At 41.2% G+C, this 25,652-nt stretch overlaps 1 protein-coding gene across 2 annotated transcripts in view; it reads left to right on the plus strand.

Annotated features, from left to right (window-relative positions):
• Positions 1-25,224, plus strand: part of LOC120059437 (DNA (cytosine-5)-methyltransferase 3B-like) — a 65,456-nt gene extending 40,232 nt beyond the window's left edge. For both annotated transcript variants that reach the window (XM_039008482.1, XM_039008481.1), the window contains exons 17-22: positions 5,425-5,515; positions 7,036-7,184; positions 7,423-7,508; positions 7,829-7,898; positions 15,216-15,334; positions 23,055-25,224. In XM_039008482.1, coding sequence (XP_038864410.1) covers positions 5,425-5,515; positions 7,036-7,184; positions 7,423-7,508; positions 7,829-7,898; positions 15,216-15,334; positions 23,055-23,196 — 657 coding nt within the window. In that variant the 3' untranslated portion in view covers positions 23,197-25,224. The remainder of the gene's footprint in view (positions 1-5,424; positions 5,516-7,035; positions 7,185-7,422; positions 7,509-7,828; positions 7,899-15,215; positions 15,335-23,054) is intronic.
• The last annotated feature ends 428 nt before the right edge of the window (positions 25,225-25,652 follow it).

A 25,652-nucleotide genomic window follows, 5' to 3' on the forward strand; every position in this document is an offset into this window, starting at 1 on the left:
ATCGGTCGTCCTCTAAAACAGACGCCTCACAAGTCTTCAACTGGCAGCTTCATTAAATAGTACCCGCAAAACACCAGTCTCAACGTCAACAGTGAAGAGACGACTCCGGGATGCTGGCCTTCTAGGCAGAGTTGTAAAGAAAAAGCCATATCTCAGACTGGCCAATAAAAAGAAAATATTAAGATGGGCAAAAGAACATAGACACTGGACAGAGGAAGATTGGAAAAAAGTGTTATGGACAGACAAATAAAATTTTGAGGTGTTCGGATCACAAAGAAGAACATTCGTGAGATGCAGAAAAAAATTAAAGATGCTAGAGGAGTGCTTGGCACCATCTGTCAAGCATGGCGGAGGCAAATTGATGGTCTGGGGTGCTTTGGTGTTGGTAAAGAGGGAGATTTGTACAGGGTAAAACGGATCTTGAAGAATGAAGGCTATCACTCCATTTTGCAACGCCATGCCATACCCTGTGGACGGCGCTTAATTTGAGACAATTTCCTCCTACAACAGGACAATGACCCAAGCACAGCTACAAACTATGCAAGAACTATTTAGGGTAGGGAAGAAGCAGTCAGCTGGTATTCTGTCTATAATGGAGTGGCCAGCACAGTCACCGGATCTCAACCCTATTGAGCTGTTGTGGGAGCAGCTTGACCATATGGTACGTAAGAAGTGTCCATCAAGCCAATCCAACTTGTGGGAAGTGCTTCAGGAAGCATGGGGTGAAATCTCTTCAGATTACCTCAACAAATTGACGACTTGAATGCCAAAGTTCTGCAAGGCTGTAATTACTGCAAGTGGAGGATTCTTTGAAGAAAGCAAAGTTTGAAGGACACAATTATTATTTCAATAAAAAAGTATTATTTATAACCTTGTCAACGTCTTGACTATATTTCCTATTCATTTTGCAACTCATGGAAAACAAAGACATTTCTAAGTGACCCCAAACTTTTGAATGGTAGTGTATATATTTAAGTTGAAGTCAGTCAAACATCTGTACAGATTTCCTATCTTTTCATTCCAAATCTTTCTCTCGAGATGTAGAGACGTAGAGATGTAGAGATGTATAAAGGGAACACTTGCCACTAGACAGGAAAGCCCTCTATGGGCTTTGCTATCACAGAAGCCATCAATGGCAAAGATCAGAGGTGCAACCTCTCTAAAAATGATTGTTGGTGCTATTTTATAAACAATACAAAATCATTGGATTATGGACACATGCGGCAGGTATATTAACTGTAATAATATTACCCAATTTGAAAAGGTTATGCGTTACTTTACTCCATTAATCAATAATGTAATCTGATTACGTACAGTGCCTTGCAAAAGTATTCACCCCCTTGGCATTTTTCCTATTTTGTTGCATTACAACCTGTAATTTAAATAGATTTTTATTTGGATTTCATGTAATGGACATACACAAAATTGTCGAAATTGGTGAAGTGAAATGAAAAAAATTACAAACCTTAAAGTGGTGCTTGCATATGTATTCACCCCTTTGCCATGAAGCCCCTAAATAAGATCTGGTGCAACCAATTAATTTCAGAAGTCACATAATTAGTTAAATATAGTCCACCTGTGTACAATCTAAGTGTCACATGATCTGTCACATGATCTCAGTATATATACACCTGTTCTGAAAGGCCCCAGAGTCTGCAACACCACTAAGCAAGGGGCACCACCAAGCAAGCGACACCATGAAGACCAAGGAACTCTCCAAACAAGTCAGGGACAAAGTTGTGGAGAAGTACAGATCAGGGTTGGGTTGAACATCCCACGGAGCACTATTAAATCCATTATTAAAACATTTTAAGAATAACGCACCACAACAAACCTGCCAAGAGAGAGCCGCCCACCAAAACTTACGGACCTGGCACGGAGTGCATTAATCAGAGAGGCAACAAAGAGACCAAAGATAACCCTGAAGGAGCTGCAAAGCTCCACAGCGGAGATTGGAGTATCTGTCCATTGGACCACTTTTAAGCCGTACACTCCACAGAGCTGGGCTTTACGGAAGAGTGGCCAGAAAAAAGCCATTGCTTTAGGAAAAAAATAAGCAAACACGTTTGGTGTTCGCCAAAAGGCATGTGGGAGACTCCCCAAACATATGGAAGAACGTACTCTGGTTAGATGAGACTAAAATGTAGCTTTTTTGCCAACAAGGAAAATGCTATGTCTGGCGCAAACCTAACAACTCTCATCACCCCAAGAACACCCATCCCCACATTGAAGGATGGTGGTGGCAGCATCATGCTGTGGGTATGTTTTTCATCGGCAGGGACTGGTAAACTGGTCAGAATTGAAGGAATGATGGATGACGCTAAATACAGGGAAATTCTTGAGGGAAACCTATTTCAGTCTTCCAGAGATTTGAGACTGGGACGGAGGTTCACCTTCCAGCAGGACAATGACCCTAAATATACTGCTAAAGCAACACTTGAGTGGTTTAAGGGGAAACATTTAAATGTCTTGGAATGGCCAAGTCAAAGCCCAGACCTCAATCTGTGGTATGACTTAAAGATTGCTGTACACCAGCGGAACCCATCCGACTTGAAGGAGCTGGAGCAGTCTAGCCTTTGAGAATGGGCAAAAATCCCAGTGGCTAGATGTGCCAAGCTTATAGATACATACCCCAAGAGACTTGCAGCTGTAATTGCTGCAAAAGGTGGCTCTACAAAGTATTGACTTTGGGAGGGTGAATAGTTATGCACGCTCAAGTTTTCTGTTTTTTTGCCTTATTTCTTGTTTGTTTCACAATAAAAAATATTTTGCATCTTCAAACTGGTAGGCATGTTGTGTAAATCAAATGATACAAACCCCCCAAAAATCCATTTTAATTCCAGGTTGTAAGGCAACAAAATAGGAAAAATGGCAAGGGGGGGGTGAATACTTTCGCAAGCCACTGTATAGTGTTACTTTTGTAATGCATTACCCCCAACACTGGTCATAAGGAGTAGTCCTCGTCAGTGTCATGGAAAATCAAACAATTGCACACATTCATACCACACACCTGTTACTGGTTTGTTCTGTCTGGACCAGGCCATTGCCTGTCCAGACAGGACAGTAGTACCTTATTGTAGCCTAATGAGCCTCACCTTATAGTGAATGCCCTCCCCCCTGACCTACATTATGTGGATTCACAATGAAACCTATACAGACTCATGGGCTCGCAAGGGCTCTTTTGAGAGCTTCAACACAAGAGCACAAACATGCAAACACACCAACAGACAACATTAACCACTCCCAAGTCGAACGTAAACACATAGCTCCACCACAGCTGCAGAGAGGGGCGTGCTGGCGGGTTGCATGAGAGTCCGTGAGGTCATCTGGTTTAGAGGACAAAGCACAGCCTCTTGTCAGAGTAAATCCCCCAGAACCCATTCACCCCTTTGTCAGCGACTCAGAGCACTCCTCAAAGAGGGGCTGGGCCCGGAGAGGGTCTGCTCTGGCCCTGCTTGGGAAAGCTACACCCTCTCTCTCTCTCTCTTTCCAAGGCCTTTGTCACAGATGAAAAGGCCCCTATGTAGAGCTGGGAAGGAGGGGGGTGTTCTGTAGGGAAGTGGGGTGGGTGGTATGGATGCGTGGGGGGGGGGGGGTTCTGTATGGGTCGTTCTGTAGGGTGGGGGGTTGGTGTTTATACAGTGCCTTCAGAAAGTATTCACACCCCTTGACGTTTTCCACATTTTGTTGTGTTGTGTTTCATTCTTACAAATTAAATATGAAAAGCTGAAATGTCTTGAGTCAGTAAGTATTCAACCCCTTTGTTATGGCAAGCCTAAATATGTCCAGGAGTATACATTTGCTTAAGAAGTCACATACTGTATGTAAATGTGATATATATATATATATTTTATTTGCAAAAATGTCTAAACCTGTTTTTAGTTTGTTATTATGGGTTATTGTGCGTAGATTGATCATGGGGGGAAAACAATTTAATCCATTTTAGAATAAGGCTGTAATGTAACAAAATGTGGAAAAAGTTAAGGGGTCTGAATACTTTCAGAATGCACTGTAATACGTTGCATAGACTCACTCTGTGTGCAATAATAGTGTTTAACATGATTTTTAAATGACTACCTCATCTCTGTACCCCACACATACAATTATCTGTAAGGTCCCTCAGTCGACCAGTGAATTTCAAACACAGATTCAACCACAAAGACCAAGGATCTTTTCCAATGGTAGATGGGTAAAAAAAAAAGCAGACCTTGAATATTTATTTTAGCATGGTGAAGTTATTCATTTCAATTTGAATGGTGTATGAATACACCCAGTCACTACAAAGATACAGGCGTCCTTCCTAACTGAGTTGCTGGAGAGGAAGGTATGGTGGATTTCACCATGAAGGATTTCACCCTGATGCCAAAGGTGACTTTGAAACAGTTACAGTGACAGAGTTTAAGGAGCTGTGATAGGAGAAAACTGAAGATACTAACCTAAATGACAGCATAAAAAGAAAAGGAAGACTGTATAGCATAAAATATTACAAAACACGCATCCTGTTTGCAATAAGGCACTAAAGTAAAACTGGAAAAAATGTGGCAAAGAAATTAACTTAATGTCCTGAATAAAAGCGTTATGTTTGGGGCAAATACAACACAGCACATCACTGAGTACCACTCTTCATATTTTAAAGCATGGTAGTGGCTTCATCATGTTATGGGTATGCTTGTCATCGGCAAGGACTAGGGAGTTTTTCTAGGATAAAAAATAAACGGAATAGAGCTAAGCACAGGCAAAATCTTAGAGGAAAACATGGTTCAGTCTGCTTTCCACTGGAAGACAAATTCACTTGCCATAGATTTTCAAGCCGATTGAGGTCAAAACTGTAACTAGGCCACTCAGGTACATTCAATGTTGTCTTGGTAAGCAACAATTTGGCTTTGTGTTTTAGGTTATTGTCCTGGCTGTCTAGCAATATATCAACAACCAACTTGACATAGCTTGAAGAATTGTAAAAAGAATAATGTGCAAATATTGTACAATCCAAGCTCTTAGAGACTTACCCAGAAAGACTGACAGCTGTAGTCGCTGCCAAAGGTGATTCTAACATGTATTGACTCAGGGGTGTGAATACTTATGTAAATTAGATATTTCTGTATTTCATTTTCAATAAATTTGCTAACATTTCTAAAGACATGTTTTCACTTTGTTATTATGGGGTATTTTGTGAGAAAAAAAAATATTTCATCCATTTTGAATTCAGGCTGTAATATGTGGAATAAGTTAAGTACTTTCTGAAGACACTGTACTACCCTGCGTTGGGGGTGGTGGGCAATATGGATGAGGTGATGGGGGGAGGTGACACTGTGGGGATAGGATAGGGGGGATTGGGAATGGGGAATGGCAGATGGGGGCAGATGTTGGGGCATTGACGTGTGTTACACTCAGTCTGACAGTAGGTGGTGGGATTGTCTCACACAGATAGAAGAGTGGGGCCCATTTGACCTGGTGATCGGAGGAAGCCCCTGTAATGACCTGTCTATCGTCAACCCCGCCAGGAAGGGATTGTACGGTAAGAAATCGAATCAAAATAATGAATTTTAATCAAACTTCGTTAAATGTATTAATAAGCATGCTTCACTTCACTCCAATTACACTTTAGAATTCATGCCAAGTGTTACAGGCTAAAATTCCAGTGAAGTAGTTCTTATGAAATTTCATGTATATACATTCCCTCTTACATGTACATTATAGACTTGTACCTCTAAACGTCCAGGGCAACATGTAAGGTATAAGAATCAGGGATATTTGAAACTCATAATGACAGATGTATTATTGGAATTAGGGCTGGGCGGTATACCGTATTTTACTTTAGACCGGTATTGATGCACGGACTGGTTTGGGTTTTTACTTTACCTTCTGTAACGGTGTTTGAATGTTTGGTTTGTTAAATGTGATACGCTGGTGTGTAATGTCCATTTTTATAGTTTACTCCGCTACTTGAGTCATCTCTCTCCGCTCTCTCTCTCCACGCTGTTTTGCACCTAGACCGAGCTCGGCCCCGTCGATTAAGGAGCGCATTTGTTGTTGCTCGACCACGAGACTCTTGCGTTCAGTCTGCATGGTCAATGCAGCACACGTGTTGATGACTACGATGCTGTTTCCACTTTGCTTCTTAATATAAGTCCTCAAGTGTTATATAATTACACTATTATTTAGTGTTTCTTACATCTGCAAGCAGCTAGTTTGTCTTTTCTTAGCAGGTTGTGGCTAAGTCGTGTTAGCCACTAATGCTAATCACTAGTTAGTCAGAGAAATACAGCCTGATACCAGTGTTGGTGTAGGCTTCAATCAGCATGTTGTTTGTGTAACAATATCTTCTAAATCAAAGAGCATGAATATGTTAGCTACATGAAGTAGCTAAGAGAAATCATTGAATGTAGCCAAAGATTATAGTGTCCCCTAGGAAACACTGACTAACACTTTGGTTCCTACCGTGTCACAATAACTCCTCCCTGCCATTTTCATTCGTTGTCATATCAAATAAAACTGTATTCAAAGTGCCCACTATTATCTTCTAACTGTAGAATTTGAATAAACATTATTTTTCCATCATCCCATCAGTTCACCCAAGTGTTTTGATCTAAATCGCAAGTCAAATCACAACATTTGGTTAAAAATAAGGCCTAGTGTTCTTACCCATATCGTGCAGTCCTATGTGGCAGTGTGGAAATGATCTCAAATGAGTGCAGGAAATGCAGAAATGTATGAAAATTCAGAAATGTATTTTTGGTTGAAGTTTAATTGAACAGTATAAAACAATCCGAATAGAGATAGATAGACCCATTGGAATCACTTAGAACGTATGTGTTGGCACCCTAGGGTCACACATTACTCATAAAGCAAATTTTAAACTTTTATTATTCCACAACATAAAATACAGTAAAAATAAATGTTTAAATACAGTAATATGATATTTTGGCCATATCGCCCAGCCCTAATTGCAATTGATGTACATTATTATTCAGTTTACATTGGACTGTAGTAGGAATCTCCTAGCGTGTTCTCCTCATCCCCTGTCTGTCTGTCCAGAGGGCACAGGGAGGTTGTTCTTTGAGTTCTACCGTCTGCTGAGTGAGGCCAAGCCCAAGGAGGCCGAGGACCGCCCCTTCTTCTGGATGTTCGAGAACGTGGTCGCCATGGGCGTCAACGACAAGAGAGACATCTCCCGTTTCCTCGAGGTTTGTCGTGTCCACAATATCAATTCAATATCAATGGATCAATACAAGTGACAACCTCAGAGGTCTTTGGCATTACCTCGTGAGATAGCTTGAGAAGTCGTCTCGTCTACTTAGTCTTTATTTATCGTTACTGACTCGCAACATAACACAAGGAGTGAAAATGTGTAACCCACGGTAGCAGCGGTATGTTCAATCAAACACCAACCTGTGTGTGTGTGTGTGCGTGCGTGTCCTACAGTGCAATCCAGTGATGATCGACGCCATTGAGGTGTCTGCGGCTCACAGGGCTAGGTACTTCTGGGGCAACCTACCAGGGATGAACAGGTGTGTGATGACCACAGTGTGTTTCCTATACTAACACAATCTTTCATATTCCTGCTGTTACTTTACAATAAAATCTAATGGTAATTACACAGTAATAACTTATGAATGACTTTTACTTGTTTGTTCATTTGGGATTCATTAAACGCACCACATGACACCATTTGATAGTTGCCAAATGTGTTTAGTAAGTAAATGCTAGGAAGTACACATTGTTACCAGTTGAATACTAGTGGAAACCGTACAGTAAAATAAAGTACTAGCCACTTCACTTTACGGATCTCTTGGAGGATTCCATTTCTAATTCCCATTCTTGTTGTCAGGCCTCGGTGTGCATCTGGAATGGACAAGCTAGAGCTACAGGACTGTCTGGACCATGGCCGTGTGGCTAAGGTAACACTATCTAGCTCTCCTTCATTCAGTGGAACTGGACAGGAATCACTAAGTGATTTTATTTGAATATACACTATTGTTCGAAAGTTTGGGTTCACTTAGAAATGTCCTTGTTTTTGAAAGAAAAGCACATTTTTTGTCCATTAAAATAACATCAAATTGATCAGAAATACAGTGTCGACATTGTTAATGTTGTTAAGGACTATTGTAGCTGGAAACAGCTGATTTTTAATGGAATATCTACATAGACGTACAGATGCCCATTATCAGCAACCATCACTCCTGTGTTCCAATGGCGTGTTGTGTTAGCTAATCCAAGTTTATCATTTTAAAAGGCTAATTGATCATTAGAAAACCCTTTTGCAATTATGTTAGCACAGCTGAAAACTGTTGTCCTGATTAAAGAAGCAATAAAACGTGCCTTCTTTAGACTAGTTGAGTATCTGGAGCATCAGCATTAGTGGGTTCGATTACAAGCTCAAAATAGCCAGAAACAAATAACTTTCTTCTGAAACTCATCAGTCTATTCTTGCTCTGAGAAATGAAAGCTATTCCTTGTGAGAAATTGCCAAGAAACTGAAGATCTCGTACAATGCTGATAAACTTGGATTAGCTAACACAACACGCCATTGGAACACAGGAGTGATGGTTGCTGATAATGGGCATCTGTACGTCTATGTAGATATTCCATTAAAAATCAGCTGTTTCCAGCTACAATCGTCATTTACAACAGTAATAATGTCTACACTGTATTTCTGATCAATTTGATGTTATTTTACTGGACAAAAAATGTGCTTTTCTTTCAAAAACAAGGACATTTATGAGTGACCCCAAACTGGTTACCAACATAATTAGAGCAGTAAAAATACATGTTTTGTCATACCCATTGTATATGGTCTGATAACTTTTTACTGCTCTAATTACTTTGGTAACCAGTTTATAATAGCAATATGTCACCTCGGGGGTTTGTGGTATATGGCCAATATACCACAACTAAGGGCTGTTCTTTTGCATGACGCAACAATGAGTGCCTGGATACAACCCTTATCCGTCGTATATTGGCCATATACCACAAACCCCCGAGGTGACATATTGCTATTATCAACTGGTTACCAAAGTAATTAGAGCAGTAAAAAGTTATCAGACCATATACAATGGGTATGACAAAACATGTATTTTTACTGCTCTAATTACGTTGGTAACCAGTTTATAATAGCAATAAGGGGTTTGTGGTATATTGCCAATATACCTTGGCTAAGGGCTGTATCCAGGCACTCTGCGTTGCGTCATGAGTAAGAACAGCCCTTATCCATGGTATATTCTCCATATACAATATACCACACCCCCTCTGGCCTTATATATATATAGTACCTGTCAAAAGTTTGGACACACCTACTCATTCAAGGGTTTTTCTTTATTTTTACTATTTTCTACATTGTAGAATAATAGTGAAGACATCTAAACTAAGAATTAACACATATGGAATCATGTAGTGACCAAAAAAAGTGTTAAACACTTTATCTTATATTTGAGATTCTTCAATGTAGCCACCCTTTGCCTTGATGACATTTTTTGCACACTATTGGCATTCTCTCAACCAGCTTCATGAGGTAGTCAACTGGAATGCATTTCAATTAACAGATGTGCCTTGTTGGAATTTCTTTCCTTCTTAATGCGTTTGAGCCAATCAGTTGTGTTGTGACAAGGTAGGGGCGGTATACAGAAGATGGCCCTATTTGGTAAAAGACCAAGTCCATATTATGGCAGGAACCGCTCAAATAAGCAAAGAGAAACGACAATCCATCATTACTTTAAGACATGAAGTTCAGTCAGTCCAGAAAATTTCAAGAACTTTTAAGGTTTCTTCAAGTGCAGTCGCAAAAACCATCAAGCGCTATGATGAAACTGTCTCTCATGAGGGCCGCCACAGGAAAGGAAGACCCAGAGTTACCTCTGTTGCAGAGGATAAGTTCATTAGAACCCATATAAATGCTTCACAGAGTTCAAGTAACAGACACATATCAACATCAACTGTTTTATTTTTTTAAATTTTATTTCACCTTTATTTAACCAGGTAGGCCAGTTGAGAACAAGTTCTCATTTACAACTGCAACCTGGCCAAGATAAAGCAAAGCAGTGCGACAAAAACAACACCACAGGGTTACACATGGGATAAACAAACGTATAGTCAATAACACAATAGAAAAATCTGTATACAGTGTGTGCAAATAAAGCAAGGAGGTAAGGCAATAAATAGGCCAATAGTGGTGGTAAATAGTAAATACAATTTAGCAATTTACACTGGAGTGGTATATGTGCAGATGAGGATGTGCAAGTAGAAATACTGGTGTGCAAAAGAACAGAAAAACAATATGGGGATGAGGTAGGTAGTTGGTTGGATGAGCTATTTACAGATGGGCTATGTACAGGTACAATGATCGGTAAGCTGCTCTGACAGCTGACGTTTAAAGTTAGTGAGGGAGATATAAGTCTCCAACTTCAGTGATTTTTGCAATTCGTTCCAGTCATTGGCAGCAGAGAACTGGAAGGAAAGGCGGCCAAAGAAGGTGTTGGCTTTGGGGATGACCAGTGAAATATACTTGCTGGAGCGCGTGCTATGGGTGGGTGTTGCTATGGTGACCAGTGAGCTGAGATAAGGCAGAGCTTTACCTAGCAAAGACCTATAGATGACCTGGAGCCAGTGGGTTTGGCGACGAATATGTAGCGAGGACCAGCCAACGAGAGCATACAGGTCGCAGTGGTGGGTAGTATATGGGGCATTGGTGACAAAACGGATGGCACTGTGATAGACTGCATCCAATTTGCTGAGTAGAGTGTTGGAGACTATTTTGTAAATGACATTGCCGAAGTCAAGGATCGGTAGGATATTCAGTTTTACGAGGGCATGTTTGGCAGCATGAGTGAAGGAGGCTTTGTTGCGAAATAGGAAGCCAATTCTAGATTTAACTTTGGATTGGAGATGCTTAATGTGAGTCTGGAAGGAGAGTTTACAGTCTAGCCAGACACCTAGGTATTTATAGTTGTCCACATATTCTAAGTCAGAACCGTTCAGAGTAGTGATGCTAGTTGGGCGGGTGGGTGCGAGCAGCGATCTGTTGAAGAGCATGCATTTCGCTTTACTAGCATTTAAGAGCAGTTGGAGGCCACGGAAGGAGTGTTGTATGGCGTTGAAGCTCGTTTGGAGGTTTGTTAACACAGTGTCTAAAGAAGGACCAGATGTATACAGAATGGTGTCGTCTGCGTAGAGGTGGATCAAAGAATCACCCGCAGCAAGAGCGACATCATTGATATATACAGAGAAAAGAGTCGGCCCGAAAATTGAACCCTGTGGCACCCCTATAGAGACTGCCAGAGGTCCGGACAACAGGCCCTCCGATTTGACACACTGTTGCTGCGGAGGTGCAGAGCTGTTGGCCGGGGTTGGGGTAGCCAGGTGGAAAGCATGGCCAGCCGTAGAGAAATGCTTATTGAAAATCTCGATTATCGTGGATTTATCAGTGGTGAGTGACAGTGTTTCCTAATCTCAGTGCAGTGGGCAGCTGGGAGGAGGTACTCTTATTCTCCATGGACTTTACAGTGTCCCAAAATATTATTAGTGCTGCAGGATGCAAATTTCTATTTGAAAAAGCTAGCCTTTGTTTCCTAACTGACTGTGTGTATTGGTTCCTGACTTCCCTGAAAAGTTGCATATCGCGGGGACTATTCGAAGCTAGTGAAGTACGCCACAGGGTGTTTTTGTGCTGGTCAAGGGCAGTCAAGTCTGGAGTGAACCAAGGGCTATATCTGTTCTTAGTTCAATATTTTTTGAAAGGGGCATGCTTATTTAAGATGGTGACGAAAGCACTTTTAAAGAACAACCAGGCATCCTCTACTGACGGGATGAGGTCAATATCCTTCCAGGATACCCGGGCCAGGTCGATTAGAAAGGACTGCTCGCAGAAGTGTTTTAGGTGGTCGTTTGACCGCGGACCCATAACGGACGCAGGCAATGAGGCAGTGATCTCTGAGTATTTAGAGAGCAGCAGAGGTGTATTTAGAGGGCAAGTTGGTCAGGATGATATCTATGAGGGTGCCCATGTTTACGGATTTGGGGTTGTACCTGGAAATTTCAGAATTTTTGGTGGCCTTCCTAAGCCAGGATTCAGACACGGCTTGGACATCAGGGTTTGCGGAGTGTGCTAAAGCAGTGAATAAAGCAAACTTAGGGAGGAGGCTTCTGATGTTAACATGCATGAACCCAAGGCTTTTACGGTTGCAGAAGTCAACAAATGAGAGCGCCTAGGGACACACAGGTCCTGGGTTAACCTCTACATCACCAGAGGAACAGAGGAGGAGTAGGATAAGGGTACGGTAAAGGCTATAAGAATTGGTCGTCTAGTGCTTTGGGAACAGAGAATAAAAGAAGCATATTTCTGTTCAGAGGAGACTACGTGAATCAGGCCTTCATGGTTGAATTGCTGCAAAGAAACCACTACTAAAGGACACCAATAAGAAGAAGAGACTTGCTTGGGCCAAGAAACACGAGCAATTAGACCGGTGGAAATCTGTCCTTTGGTTTGATGAGTTCAAATCTTAGATTTTTTGGTTCCAACTGTCGTGTCTTTGTGAGACGCAGAGTAGGTGAACGGATGATCTCCACATGTGTGGTTCCCACCGTGAAGCATGGAGGAGGAGGTGTGATGGTGTTGGGGGTGCTTTGCTGGTGACACTGTCTGTGATTTATTTCAAATTGAAGGCACACTTAACCAGCATGGCTACCACACCATTCTGCAGCGATACGCCATCCCATCTGATTTGCACTTAGTTGGGACTATCATTTGTTTTGACCCAACACACCTCTAGGCTGTGTAAGTGCAATTTGACCAAGAAGAAGAGTGATGGAGTGCTGCATCAGATGACCTGGCCTCCACAATCACCCGACCTCAACCCAATAGAGATGGTTTGGGATGAGTTGGACCACAGAGTGAAGGAAAAGCAGCCAACAAGTGCTCAGCATATGTGGGATCTCTTTCAAGACTGTTGGAAAAGCATTCCTCATGAAACTGGTTGAGAGAATGCCAAGCATGTGCAAAGCTGTCATCAAGGGAAAGGGTGGCTACTTTGAAGAATCTAAAATATGTTTTGTTTAACACTTGTGGTTACTACATGATTCCATATGTGTTATTTCATAGTTTTGATATCTTCACAATTCTTTTACAGTGTGTAAAATAGTACAAATTAAGAAAAACCCTTGAATGAGTAGGTTTGTCCAAACTTTTGACTGGTACTGTATATACAGTGCATTTGGAAAGTATTCAGACCCTTTGACTTTTTCTACATTTTCTACAGGTTTAGACATTTTTGCACATGTATTAAAAATAACAAACTGAAATGTCACATTCACAGTGCATTCGGAAAGTATTCCACATTTTGTTACTGTCACGATCGTCGTAATGAGGCAGAGTGGACCAAGGCGCAGCGGGAGAGAAATACATCTTCTTTTTATTATGAAGACGACAAACGAACAAAAACAACAAACAGACGACCGTGAAGCTCTACAAACAAAATAGTGCTGACACTAAACACTACACAGAGACAATTACCCACAACAGCCCAATGCCTATGGCTGCCTTAAATATGGCTCCCAATCAGAGACAAATGAATGACAGCTGTCTCTGATTGAGAACCATTCAGGCAACCATAGACATACCTAGAAACCTACACTCAACACAAACCCATACACTCTAACAAAACCCCCGAGACACTACAACCACCCAAGACAAGACAAAAACACAAACATCCCCCCTGTCACACCCTGACCTAACCAAAATATTACAGAAAATAAAGATAACTAAGGCCAGGGCGTGACAGTTACGTTACAATCTTATTCTTAGATTGAGGGGGGGAAAACAATTGAATCAACCTACACACAATGCCAAAGCAAAAACAGATTTAAAAAAAAAAAAACTGAAATATGACATTTATATAAGTATTCAGACCCTTTACTCAATACTTTGAAGCACCTTTTGCAGCGATTACAGCCTCCAGTCTTCATGGGTATGACGCTACAAGCTTGGCACACCTGTATTTGGGGAGTTACTCACATTCTTCTCTGCAGATCCTCTCAAGCTGTCAGGTTGGGTGGGGAGAGTCGGTGTTCAGCTATTTTCAAGTCTCTTCAGAGATGTTCAAATCGGGCTCAAGTCTGGGCTCTGGCTGGGCCACTCAAGGACATTCAGAGACTTGTCCTGAAGCCACTCCTGCGTTGTCTTGGCTGTGTGCTTAGGGCCGTTGTCCTGTTGGAAGGTGAACCTTCGCTGTAGTCGGAGGTCCTGAGTGCTCTGGAGCAGGTTTTCATCAAGGATCTCTCTCTACTTAGCTCCGTTCAGGCCAAAGAGTTCAATCTTGGTTTCATCAGACCAGAGAATCTTGTTTCTCATGGTCCGAGTCTTTAGGTGCCTTTTGGCAAACTCCAAGCGGGCTGTCATGTGCCTTTTACTGGGGAGTGGCTTCTGTCTGGCCACCCATAAAGGTCTAATTAGTGGAGTGTTGCAGAGATGGTGGCCTTCTGGAAGGTTCTAACATCTCCACAGAGGAACTCTGGAGCTCTGTCAGAGTGATCATCGGGTTCTTGTTCACCTTCCTGACCAAGGCCCTTCTCCCCTGATTGCTCAGTTCGGCCGTGTGGCCAGCTCTAGGATGAGTCTTGGTCGTTCCAAACTTCTTCCATTTAAGAATGATGGAGGCCACTGTGTTCTTGGGAACCTTCAATGCTGCAGACATTTTTTGGAACCCCTCCCCAGATCTGTGCCTCGACACAATCCTGTCTCGGCACTCTACGGACAATTCCTTCGACCTCATGGCTTGGTTTTTGCTCTGACATGCACTGTCAACTGTCGGACCTTATATAGACAGATGTGTGCCTTTCAATCATATCCAATCAATTGAATTTATCACGGGTGGACTCCAATCAAGTTGTAGAAACATCTCAAGGATGATCAATGGAAACAGGATGCACCTGAGCTCAATTTCGAGGCTGATAGCAAAGGGTCTGAATACCTATGTAAATAAGGTATTTCTGTTTTTTATTTTTCATACATTTGAAACAATTTCTAAAAACTCATTTTCGCTTTGTGTAGATTGAGGGGGGGAAAACGATTTAATAACGTTTAGAATAAGGCTGTACTGTAACAAAATGTGAAAAAAGTAAAGGCGTCTAAAGACTTTCCGATTGCAGCGTGTGTGTGTGTGTATATATATATATATATATGCACACATAGTGTATTAATATGAGTGTGCATTTTCTTTGTCTGGTAGTTTGGAAAGGTGCGCACCATCACCACGCGCTCTAACTCCATCAAGCAAGGCAAAGACCAGCACTTCCCCGTCATGATGAACGGCAAAGAGGACATCCTGTGGTGCACCGAGTTGGAGAGGTGAGACCTAGACCCACAACTCTAATCTGACTGTGCCACTCTTGGGACTAATTTGTCCCAAGTGTGCCCTCTACCTTTTTTAACTCTGTGGTGGCTCTGTTAAAAAACAATGTCAAATCACATTCCTGGGTCATAGTCACTAGGCACCAAACAAAAGAAAACAGACTGAAACAGGGAGGGACTACCGGAACTTGTCTTAAGCCCGTTTTTGTTTTCTGTTGCAAAATGTTTTGCTACTGTGTGAACTAATAAATAAGACCAAACTCTGCCCACACTGCCCTCTGATGCCATACTAATAATACATTTTATTTTCCATGACACCCAGTCACTTTACATACACAAGAAAATCAGCAGGATAAACAGCAATAAAATGACATTTTAAATAAGTATAAAAAACATTATGACAGACTAACCAGGGAGAACACTAAACATGATGACAGACTGACCAGGGAGAACACTAAACATGATGACAGACTGACCAGGGAGAACACTAAACATGATGACAGACTAACCAGGGAGAACACTAAACATGATGACAGACTAACCAGGGAGAACACTAAACATGATGACAGACTGACCAGGGAGAACACTAGACATGATGACAGACTAACCAGGGAGAACACTAAACATGATGACAGACTGACCAGGGAGAACACTAAACATGATGACAGACTGACCAGGGAGAACACTAAACATGATGACAGACTGACCAGGGAGAACACTAAACATGATGACAGACTGACCAGGGAGAACACTAAACATGATGACAGACTAACCAGGGAGAACACTAAACATGATGACAGACTAACCATGGAGAACACTAAACATGATGACAGACTGACCAGGGAGAACACTAAACATGATGACAGACTGACCAGGGAGAACACTAAACATGATGACAGACTAACCAGGGAGAACACTAAACATGATGACAGACTAACCAGGGAGAACATTAAACATGATGACAGACTAACCATAGAGAACACTAAACATGATGACAGACTAACCAGGGAGAACACTAAACATGATGACAGACTAACCATAGAGAACACTAAACATGATGACAGACTAACCATAGAGAATACTAAACATGATGACAGACTGACCAGGGAAAACACTAAAGATGATGACAGACTAACCAGGGAGAACACTAAACATGATGACAGACTAACCAGGGAGAACACTAAACATGATGACAGACTAACAAGGAAGAACACTAAAGATGATGACAGACTAACCAGGGAGAACACTAAAGATGATGACAGACTAACCAGGGAGAACACTAAACATGATGACAGACTAACCAGGGAGAACACTAAACATGATGACAGACTAACCAGGGAGAACACTAAACATGATGACAGACTAACCAGGGAGAACACTAAACATGATGACAGACTAACCAGGGAGAACACTAAACATTATGACAGACTAACCATAGAGAACACTAAACATGATGACAGACTAACCATAGAGAACACTAAACATGATGACAGACTAACCAGGGAGAACACTAAAGATGATGACAGACTAACCAGGGAGAACACTAAAGATCATGACAGACTAACCAGGGAGAACACTAAACATGATGACAGACTAACCAGGGAGAACACTAAACATGATGACAGACTAACCATAGAGAACACTAAAGATGATGACAGACTGACCAGGGAGAACACTAAACATGATGACAGACTAACCATAGAGAACACTAAACATGATGACAGACTAACCAAGGAGAACACTAAACATGATGACAGACTAACCAGGGAGAACACTAAACATGATGACAGACTAGCCAAGGAGAACACTAAACATAATGACAGACTAACCATAGAGAACACTAAACATGATGACAGACTAACCATAGAGAACACTAAACAGGATGACAGACTAACCAGGGAGAACACTAAACATGATGACAGACTAACCAGGGAGAACACTAAACATGATCACAGACTAACCAGGGAGAACACAAAACATGATGACAGACTAACCAGGGAGAACACTAAACATGATGACAGACTAACCAGTGAGAACACTAAACATGATGACAGACTAACCATAGAGAACACTAAACATGATGACAGACTAACCATGGAGAACACTAAACATGATGACAGACTGACCAGGGAGAACACTAAACATGATGACAGACTGACCAGGGAGAACACTAAACATGATGACAGACTAACCAGGGAGAACACTAAACATGATGACAGACTGACCAGGGAGAACACTAAACATGATGACAGACTGACCAGGGAGAACACTAAACACGATGACAGACTGACCAGGGAGAACACTAAACATGATGACAGACTGACCAGGGAGAACACTAAACATGATGACAGACTAACCAGGGAGAACACTAAACATGATGACAGACTAACCATGGAGAACACTAAACATGATGACAGACTGACCAGGGAGAACACTAAACATGATGACAGACTGACCAGGGAGAACACTAAACATGATGACAGACTAACCAGGGAGAACACTAAACATGATGACAGACTAACCAGGGAGAACACTAAACATGACGACAGACTAACCATAGAGAACACTAAACATGATGACAGACTAACCAGGGAGAACACTAAACATGATGACAGACTAACCAGGGAGAACACTAAACATGATGACAGACTGACCAGGGAGAACACTAAAGATGATGACAGACTAACCATAGAGAACACTAAACATGATGACAGACTAACCATAGAGAACACTAGACATGATGACAGACTAACCAGGGAGAACACTAAAGATGGTGACAGACTAACCAGGGAGAACACTAAAGATGATGACAGACTAACCAGGGAGAACACTAAACATGATGACAGACTAACCAGGGAGAACACTAAACATGATGACAGACTAACCATAGAGAACACTAAAGATGATGACAGACTGACCAGGGAGAACACTAAACATGATGACAGACTAACCATAGAGAACACTAAACATGATGACAGACTAACCAAGGAGAACACTAAACATGATGACAGACTAACCAGGGAGAACACTAAACATGATGACAGACTAGCCAAGGAGAACACTAAACATGATGACAGACTAACCATAGAGAACACTAAACATGATGACAGACTAACCATAGAGAACACTAAACATGATGACAGACTAACCAGGGAGAACACTAAACATGATGACAGACTAACCAGGGAGAACACTAAACATGATGACAGACTAACCAGGGAGAACACTAAACATGATGACAGACTAACCAGTGAGAACACTAAACATGATGACAGACTAACCAGTGAGAACACTAAACATGATGACAGACTAACCATAGAGAACACTAAACATGATGACAGACTGACCATGGAGAACACTAAACATGATGACAGACTGATCAGGGAGAACACTAAACTTGATGACAGACTGACCAGGGAGAACACTAAACATGATGACAGACTAACCAGGGAGAACACTAAACATGATGACAGACTGACCAGGGAGAACACTAAACATGATGACAGACTGACCAGGGAGAACACTAAACATGATGACAGACTGACCAGGGAGAACACTAAACATGATGACAGACTGACCAGGGAGAACACTAAACATGATGACAGACTAACCAGGGAGAACACTAAACATGATGACAGACTAACCATGGAGAACACTAAACATGATGACAGACTGACCAGGGAGAACACTAAACATGATGACAGACTGACCAGGGAGAACACTAAACATGATGACAGACTAACCAGGGAGAACACTAAACATGATGACAGACTAACCAGGGAGAACACTAAACATGATGACAGACTAACCAGGGAGAACACTAAACATGATGACAGACTAAACATGATGACAGACTAACCAGGGAGAACACTAAACATGATGACAGACTAACCAGGGAGAACACTAAACATGATGACAGACTAACAAGGGAGAACACTAAACATGATGACAGACTAACCAGGGAGAACACTAAACATGATGACAGACTAACCAGGGAGAACACTAAACATCATGACAGACTAACCAGGGAGAACACTAAACATGATGACAGACTGACCAGGGAGAACACTAAACATGATGACAGACTGACCAGGGAGAACACTAAACATGATGACAGACTAACCAGGGAAAACACTAAACATGATGACAGACTAACAAGGGAGAACACTAAACATGATGACAGACTAACCAGGGAGAACACTAAACATGATGACAGACTGACCAGGGAGAACACTAAACATGATGACAGACTGACCAGGGAGAACACTAAACATCATGACAGACTAACCAGGGAGAACACTAAACATGATGACAGACTAACCATAGAGAACACTAAACATGATGACAGACTAACCAGGGAGAACACTAAACATGATGACAGACTAACCAGTGAGAACACTAAACATGATGACAGACTAACCATAGAGAACACTAAACATGATGACAGACTGACCATGGAGAACACTAAACATGATGACAGACTGATCAGGGAGAACACTAAACTTGATGACAGACTGACCAGGGAGAACACTAAACATGATGACAGACTAACCAGGGAGAACACTAAACATGATGACAGACTGACCAGGGAGAACACTAAACATGATGACAGACTGACCAGGGAGAACACTAAACATGATGACAGACTGACCAGGGAGAACACTAAACATGATGACAGACTAACCAGTGAGAACACTAAACATGATGACAGACTAACCAGTGAGAACACTAAACATGATGACAGACTAACCATAGAGAACACTAAACATGATGACAGACTGACCATGGAGAACACTAAACATGATGACAGACTGATCAGGGAGAACACTAAACTTGATGACAGACTGACCAGGGAGAACACTAAACATGATGACAGACTAACCAGGGAGAACACTAAACATGATGACAGACTGACCAGGGAGAACACTAAACATGATGACAGACTGACCAGGGAGAACACTAAACATGATGACAGACTGACCAGGGAGAACACTAAACATGATGACAGACTGACCAGGGAGAACACTAAACATGATGACAGACTAACCGGGGAGAACACTAAACATGATGACAGACTAACCATGGAGAACACTAAACATGATGACAGACTGACCAGGGAGAACACTAAACATGATGACAGACTGACCAGGGAGAACACTAAACATGATGACAGACTAACCAGGGAGAACACTAAACATGATGACAGACTAACCAGGGAGAACACTAAACATGATGACAGACTAACCAGGGAGAACACTAAACATGATGACAGAATGACCAGGGAGAACACTAAACATGATGACAGACTAACCAGGGAAAACACTAAACATGATGACAGACTAACAAGGGAGAACACTAAACATGATGACAGACTAACCAGGGAGAACACTAAACATGATGACAGACTAACCAGGGAGAACACTAAACATCATGACAGACTAACCAGGGAGAACACTAAACATGATGACAGACTGACCAGGGAGAACACTAAACATGATGACAGACTGACCAGGGAGAACACTAAACATGATGACAGACTAACCAGGGAAAACACTAAACATGATGACAGACTAACAAGGGAGAACACTAAACATGATGACAGACTAACCAGGGAGAACACTAAACATGATGACAGACTGACCAGGGAGAACACTAAACATGATGACAGACTAACCAGGGAGAACACTAAACATGATGACAGACTAACCAGGGAGAACACTAAACATGATGACAGACTAAACATGATGACAGACTAACCAGGGAGAACACTAAACATGATGACAGACTAACCAGGGAGAACACTAAACATGATGACAGACTAACCATAGAGAACACTAAACATGATGACAGACTGACCATGGAGAACACTAAACATGATGACAGACTGATCAGGGAGAACACTAAACTTGATGACAGACTGACCAGGGAGAACACTAAACATGATGACAGACTAACCAGGGAGAACACTAAACATGATGACAGACTGACCAGGGAGAACACTAAACATGATGACAGACTGACCAGGGAGAACACTAAACATGATGACAGACTGACCAGGGAGAACACTAAACATGATGACAGACTGACCAGGGAGAACACTAAACATGATGACAGACTAACCAGGGAGAACACTAAACATGATGACAGACTAACCATGGAGAACACTAAACATGATGACAGACTGACCAGGGAGAACACTAAACATGATGACAGACTGACCAGGGAGAACACTAAACATGATGACAGACTAACCAGGGAGAACACTAAACATGATGACAGACTAACCAGGGAGAACACTAAACATGATGACAGACTAACCAGGGAGAACACTAAACATGATGACAGAATGACCAGGGAGAACACTAAACATGATGACAGACTAACCAGGGAAAACACTAAACATGATGACAGACTAACAAGGGAGAACACTAAACATGATGACAGACTAACCAGGGAGAACACTAAACATGATGACAGACTAACCAGGGAGAACACTAAACATCATGACAGACTAACCAGGGAGAACACTAAACATGATGACAGACTGACCAGGGAGAACACTAAACATGATGACAGACTGACCAGGGAGAACACTAAACATGATGACAGACTAACCAGGGAAAACACTAAACATGATGACAGACTAACAAGGGAGAACACTAAACATGATGACAGACAAACCAGGGAGAACACTAAACATGATGACAGACTGACCAGGGAGAACACTAAACATGATGACAGACTGACCAGGGAGAACACTAAACATCATGACAGACTAACCAGGGAGAACACTAAACATGATGACAGACTAACCATAGAGAACACTAAACATCATGACAGACTAACCAGGGAGAACACTAAACATGATGACAGACTAACCAGGGAGAACACTAAACATGATGACCGACTAACCAGGGATGTGAACTAGACAGAGGATAAAAGCTAAGACAACAGAGAATCTGGGTAAGCCTGTCTGAAGAGGTGTGTCTTTGGTATGAACATATGGGAGTGTAGGGGTGCAGGAGGTAAGTGAGGTCGGTGGGTGCCAGTCCATTGTAAGTGAGGTATGTGAGTGCTTTGTAGGTGAGCATGAGCAATTTGAAGATGATCCTGTATTGAATTGGGAGCCAGTGGGAGTGATGTGGTCCCAGGGTCTGGTGTGTGTGAGGAATAGTCCAGCTGAATTTTGAATGTGTTGAAGTCTGTCCAGCGTTTTGGCGGGGAGTCCATAGAGAATAGCGTTGCAGTAGTCCAGGCGTAAGAAAACAAAGGTGTGAATGAGGGTTTCAACATTGGGGTCAGTGAGAGAGGGTCTGAGTTGTGAGATGTTTTTGAGGTGGAAGAAGGCTGACTTAGTGATGTTTCGGATATGGGGTACAAATGACAGAGTGGGGTCAAATGTAACACCAAGGTTCCTGACTGTGGAGTTGGAGTGGATGGTGAAGCCGTCAATTTCGATTTTGAGTTCACCCAGTTTCTTGATGAGGGAGTTGGGGCCCATGAGTTTTGTCGCCATTTAGTTTTTAAAAGTTTTCACTTCACAGAGATAGTCAACAACACAGGGGGGTTGCAGAGTGGTGGTGTTTTGTGTGGATGTAGATGTATGTCTGCATAACAGTGAAATCTGAATTCAAATACTAAACAGTAATGGACCTAACACTGAGCCTTGTGGGACAACTTGTGATACACCATTGTTCTGATCATCTGTTTCCTCAAGGATCTTTGGCTTCCCAGTCCACTATACAGATGTGTCAAACATGGGTCGCGGTGCCAGGCAGAAGCTGCTGGGCAGATCCTGGAGCGTGCCTGTCATCAGACACCTGTTTGCCCCACTGAAGGACTACTTTGCATGTGAATAATTCCCTCCCTGATCCATCACTCTATCCATTCCACACCTCACCTTGACCTTCTCCAATCATGAGGCTGTGTAGGTAATGGTAGGGGAGGGCCCCTCCTGGAAGAGCAGGAGGACACAAGACTGGGCAAGTACAAATGATGACTTTGCTCTGACCACTCTCCGTTCAGCCTAGCTGTTTTCATACAACACACTTGAAAAATACCCTACAATCAAGGAGTCAGACCTGCTTCTACTGAGCGAAACCAGCCCTGCCATAGGGGAATCATTTGAGGGTCCTGCTCCTATAGCCTTCCCTGTAGCAAAAGGCTGGGCTGAGTGTGGCATGGAAAATACCACTGATCGTCAATCAGAAGTGCCAATGCCAAGTTAGACCATCTTGTTATCCGCTGGCAGCCAAAGTGTTATTTTAGGGTTTTAAGGTTTTAAACACTGCTTTTATTTTATTTTTATTAATGACTTCCCCTTATGTTGTCTTTGACTGGTTTTGTTGGGATCACCATTTTTTTTTTTTTTTTGATCAAACATATTTTGATGCCATGCTGATTTATATATAAATTCTTAAATTGATATAGATCTCTTTATGAATGAGCAGAATTTTTATTTTTTCATTTTTATGTCAACATAGTCAGGGTTGGGAAATATACATGTTCTTCTCCCAAATGCCAATGGACTGAGGAAGAATCCATTCTCAGCCATATCCAAATATTATTATTTTTTAAATACTGTAAAATCAATGCAAAGACATGTAAAGACATCTCAATATTGGACATTTTAACATTTGTCATCTGCTACTGTTCTAAGATATCCATATTTTTTAACTGGAAGTTTTTTTATTTCACCAAAAATAAGTGGGCATTACCTCATCATCCAGGGCATCTAAAAACACACCTTGGTCATCTGTGCAAAAACAACAACAAAAGCAATTTACACTTGTTTTTTAGTCACTGGAATGTTTTATAGAACTTTTATACTTCATTGTTATACTGTATATATGCAAATGTTTACAGGATTTAACAGTATTTGATTGGACTGGGAGTTTGACTGTCCTAATGTCATCTTAAATTGATCTTTTTAAATCTGTGAATTTCAGCAGTTGATAACCCCCAGTATGGGGCATAGATATGCCTCACCTCACATTAAAGTACTCTGGACTTCAGATTGAAGTACAATATACACTTTTTGTCTACTTATTTTGGCTACATTTGTAGCCCTTTTTTGTTTTGGTAATTGAATGTGTACAGTTTGCTATTCAGTTTTTTAAATACTGATGTAACAGATTTTACATATCATATGTGCACAGTGGAGACCTGCCAGTTATTTGTTTTTGAGTTGTCTGTACTCACTGAGTACTACTCAATAATACTCACTCATTCAGGGTGCCTTTTATCAGTATGTTCAAAGAGCTACTTCAGTTACACACTGATTGTATGTCCATGACATAACCAGCAGTTGCTTTACTTCAAAGGTCATTTTTTACTAAGATGCCAAAATACATAAATCGTTTACATGCTTTATCACTACTGTATCGTTTAAAGTTTGCTGAATGTCATGCTTATGATTTTGAATATTCTAAAAGTTGTTTCTATCATTTTATGACTACCTTTAAAATGTTTAGTTTTATATACTCAGATATTCTGCTTACTTGTAACAGTATCTGAAATAGTAGCACAACATACTGTATATAAGGCTTGCTTCACATTTATCATTTTATAGAGCATTTTAGAACATGATTGTAATCAATAGGATTTTTTTATTGTCAGTGCATGTTAGATTTGCAACTTCGACAACTGTTAGATGTGCTTGATTTATCTTTTGTGAAAAATACTTTCTCCAATAATACTGTACTTTCATTGTGCTTTCAAAAAAAAATATTAACCTTTTTTAAATCTACACTTGTGATTTGAAGTGCAAGCAATTCAAAAAGACCAGTCTGCTATTTTTGCATTTTTTGAAAAAGCAGCAAGAAATTATTTCTGTGTACTCGGTATATGTTACTTTTATTCAATAAAAAGCCTTCATTCTAAGCTGACATATGGAATTGTTTTAAGAAGGTCATACCGTGGATCATTTAGCTATTTGATTTAGAATTTTAGGACCCCTTTAGGCATCAAAAAATATATACAAAAATTCGATAAAATATTGAATTTGGCCTTTACTACTATAGCCCATAGAAATGCATTGAATAACACATTCAAAAATGTTTAGATCTAGGAAATGTAAGAATGTGTGTATATATATATATATACAGTTGAAGTCGGAAGTTTACATACACCTTAGCCAAATACATTTAAACTCAGTTTTTCACAAAACCTGACATTTAATCCCGGTAAAAATTCCCTGTCTTAGGTCAGGTAGGATCACCACTTTATTGTAAGAATGTGAAATGTCAGAATAATAGCAGAGAGAATGACTTACTTAAGCTTATATTTCTTTCATCACTTTCCCAGTGGGTCAGAA

Source organism: Salvelinus namaycush, chromosome 14, assembly GCF_016432855.1.
Source record: "Salvelinus namaycush isolate Seneca chromosome 14, SaNama_1.0, whole genome shotgun sequence".
In the NCBI taxonomy this organism is placed as follows: Eukaryota; Metazoa; Chordata; class Actinopteri; order Salmoniformes; family Salmonidae; genus Salvelinus; species Salvelinus namaycush.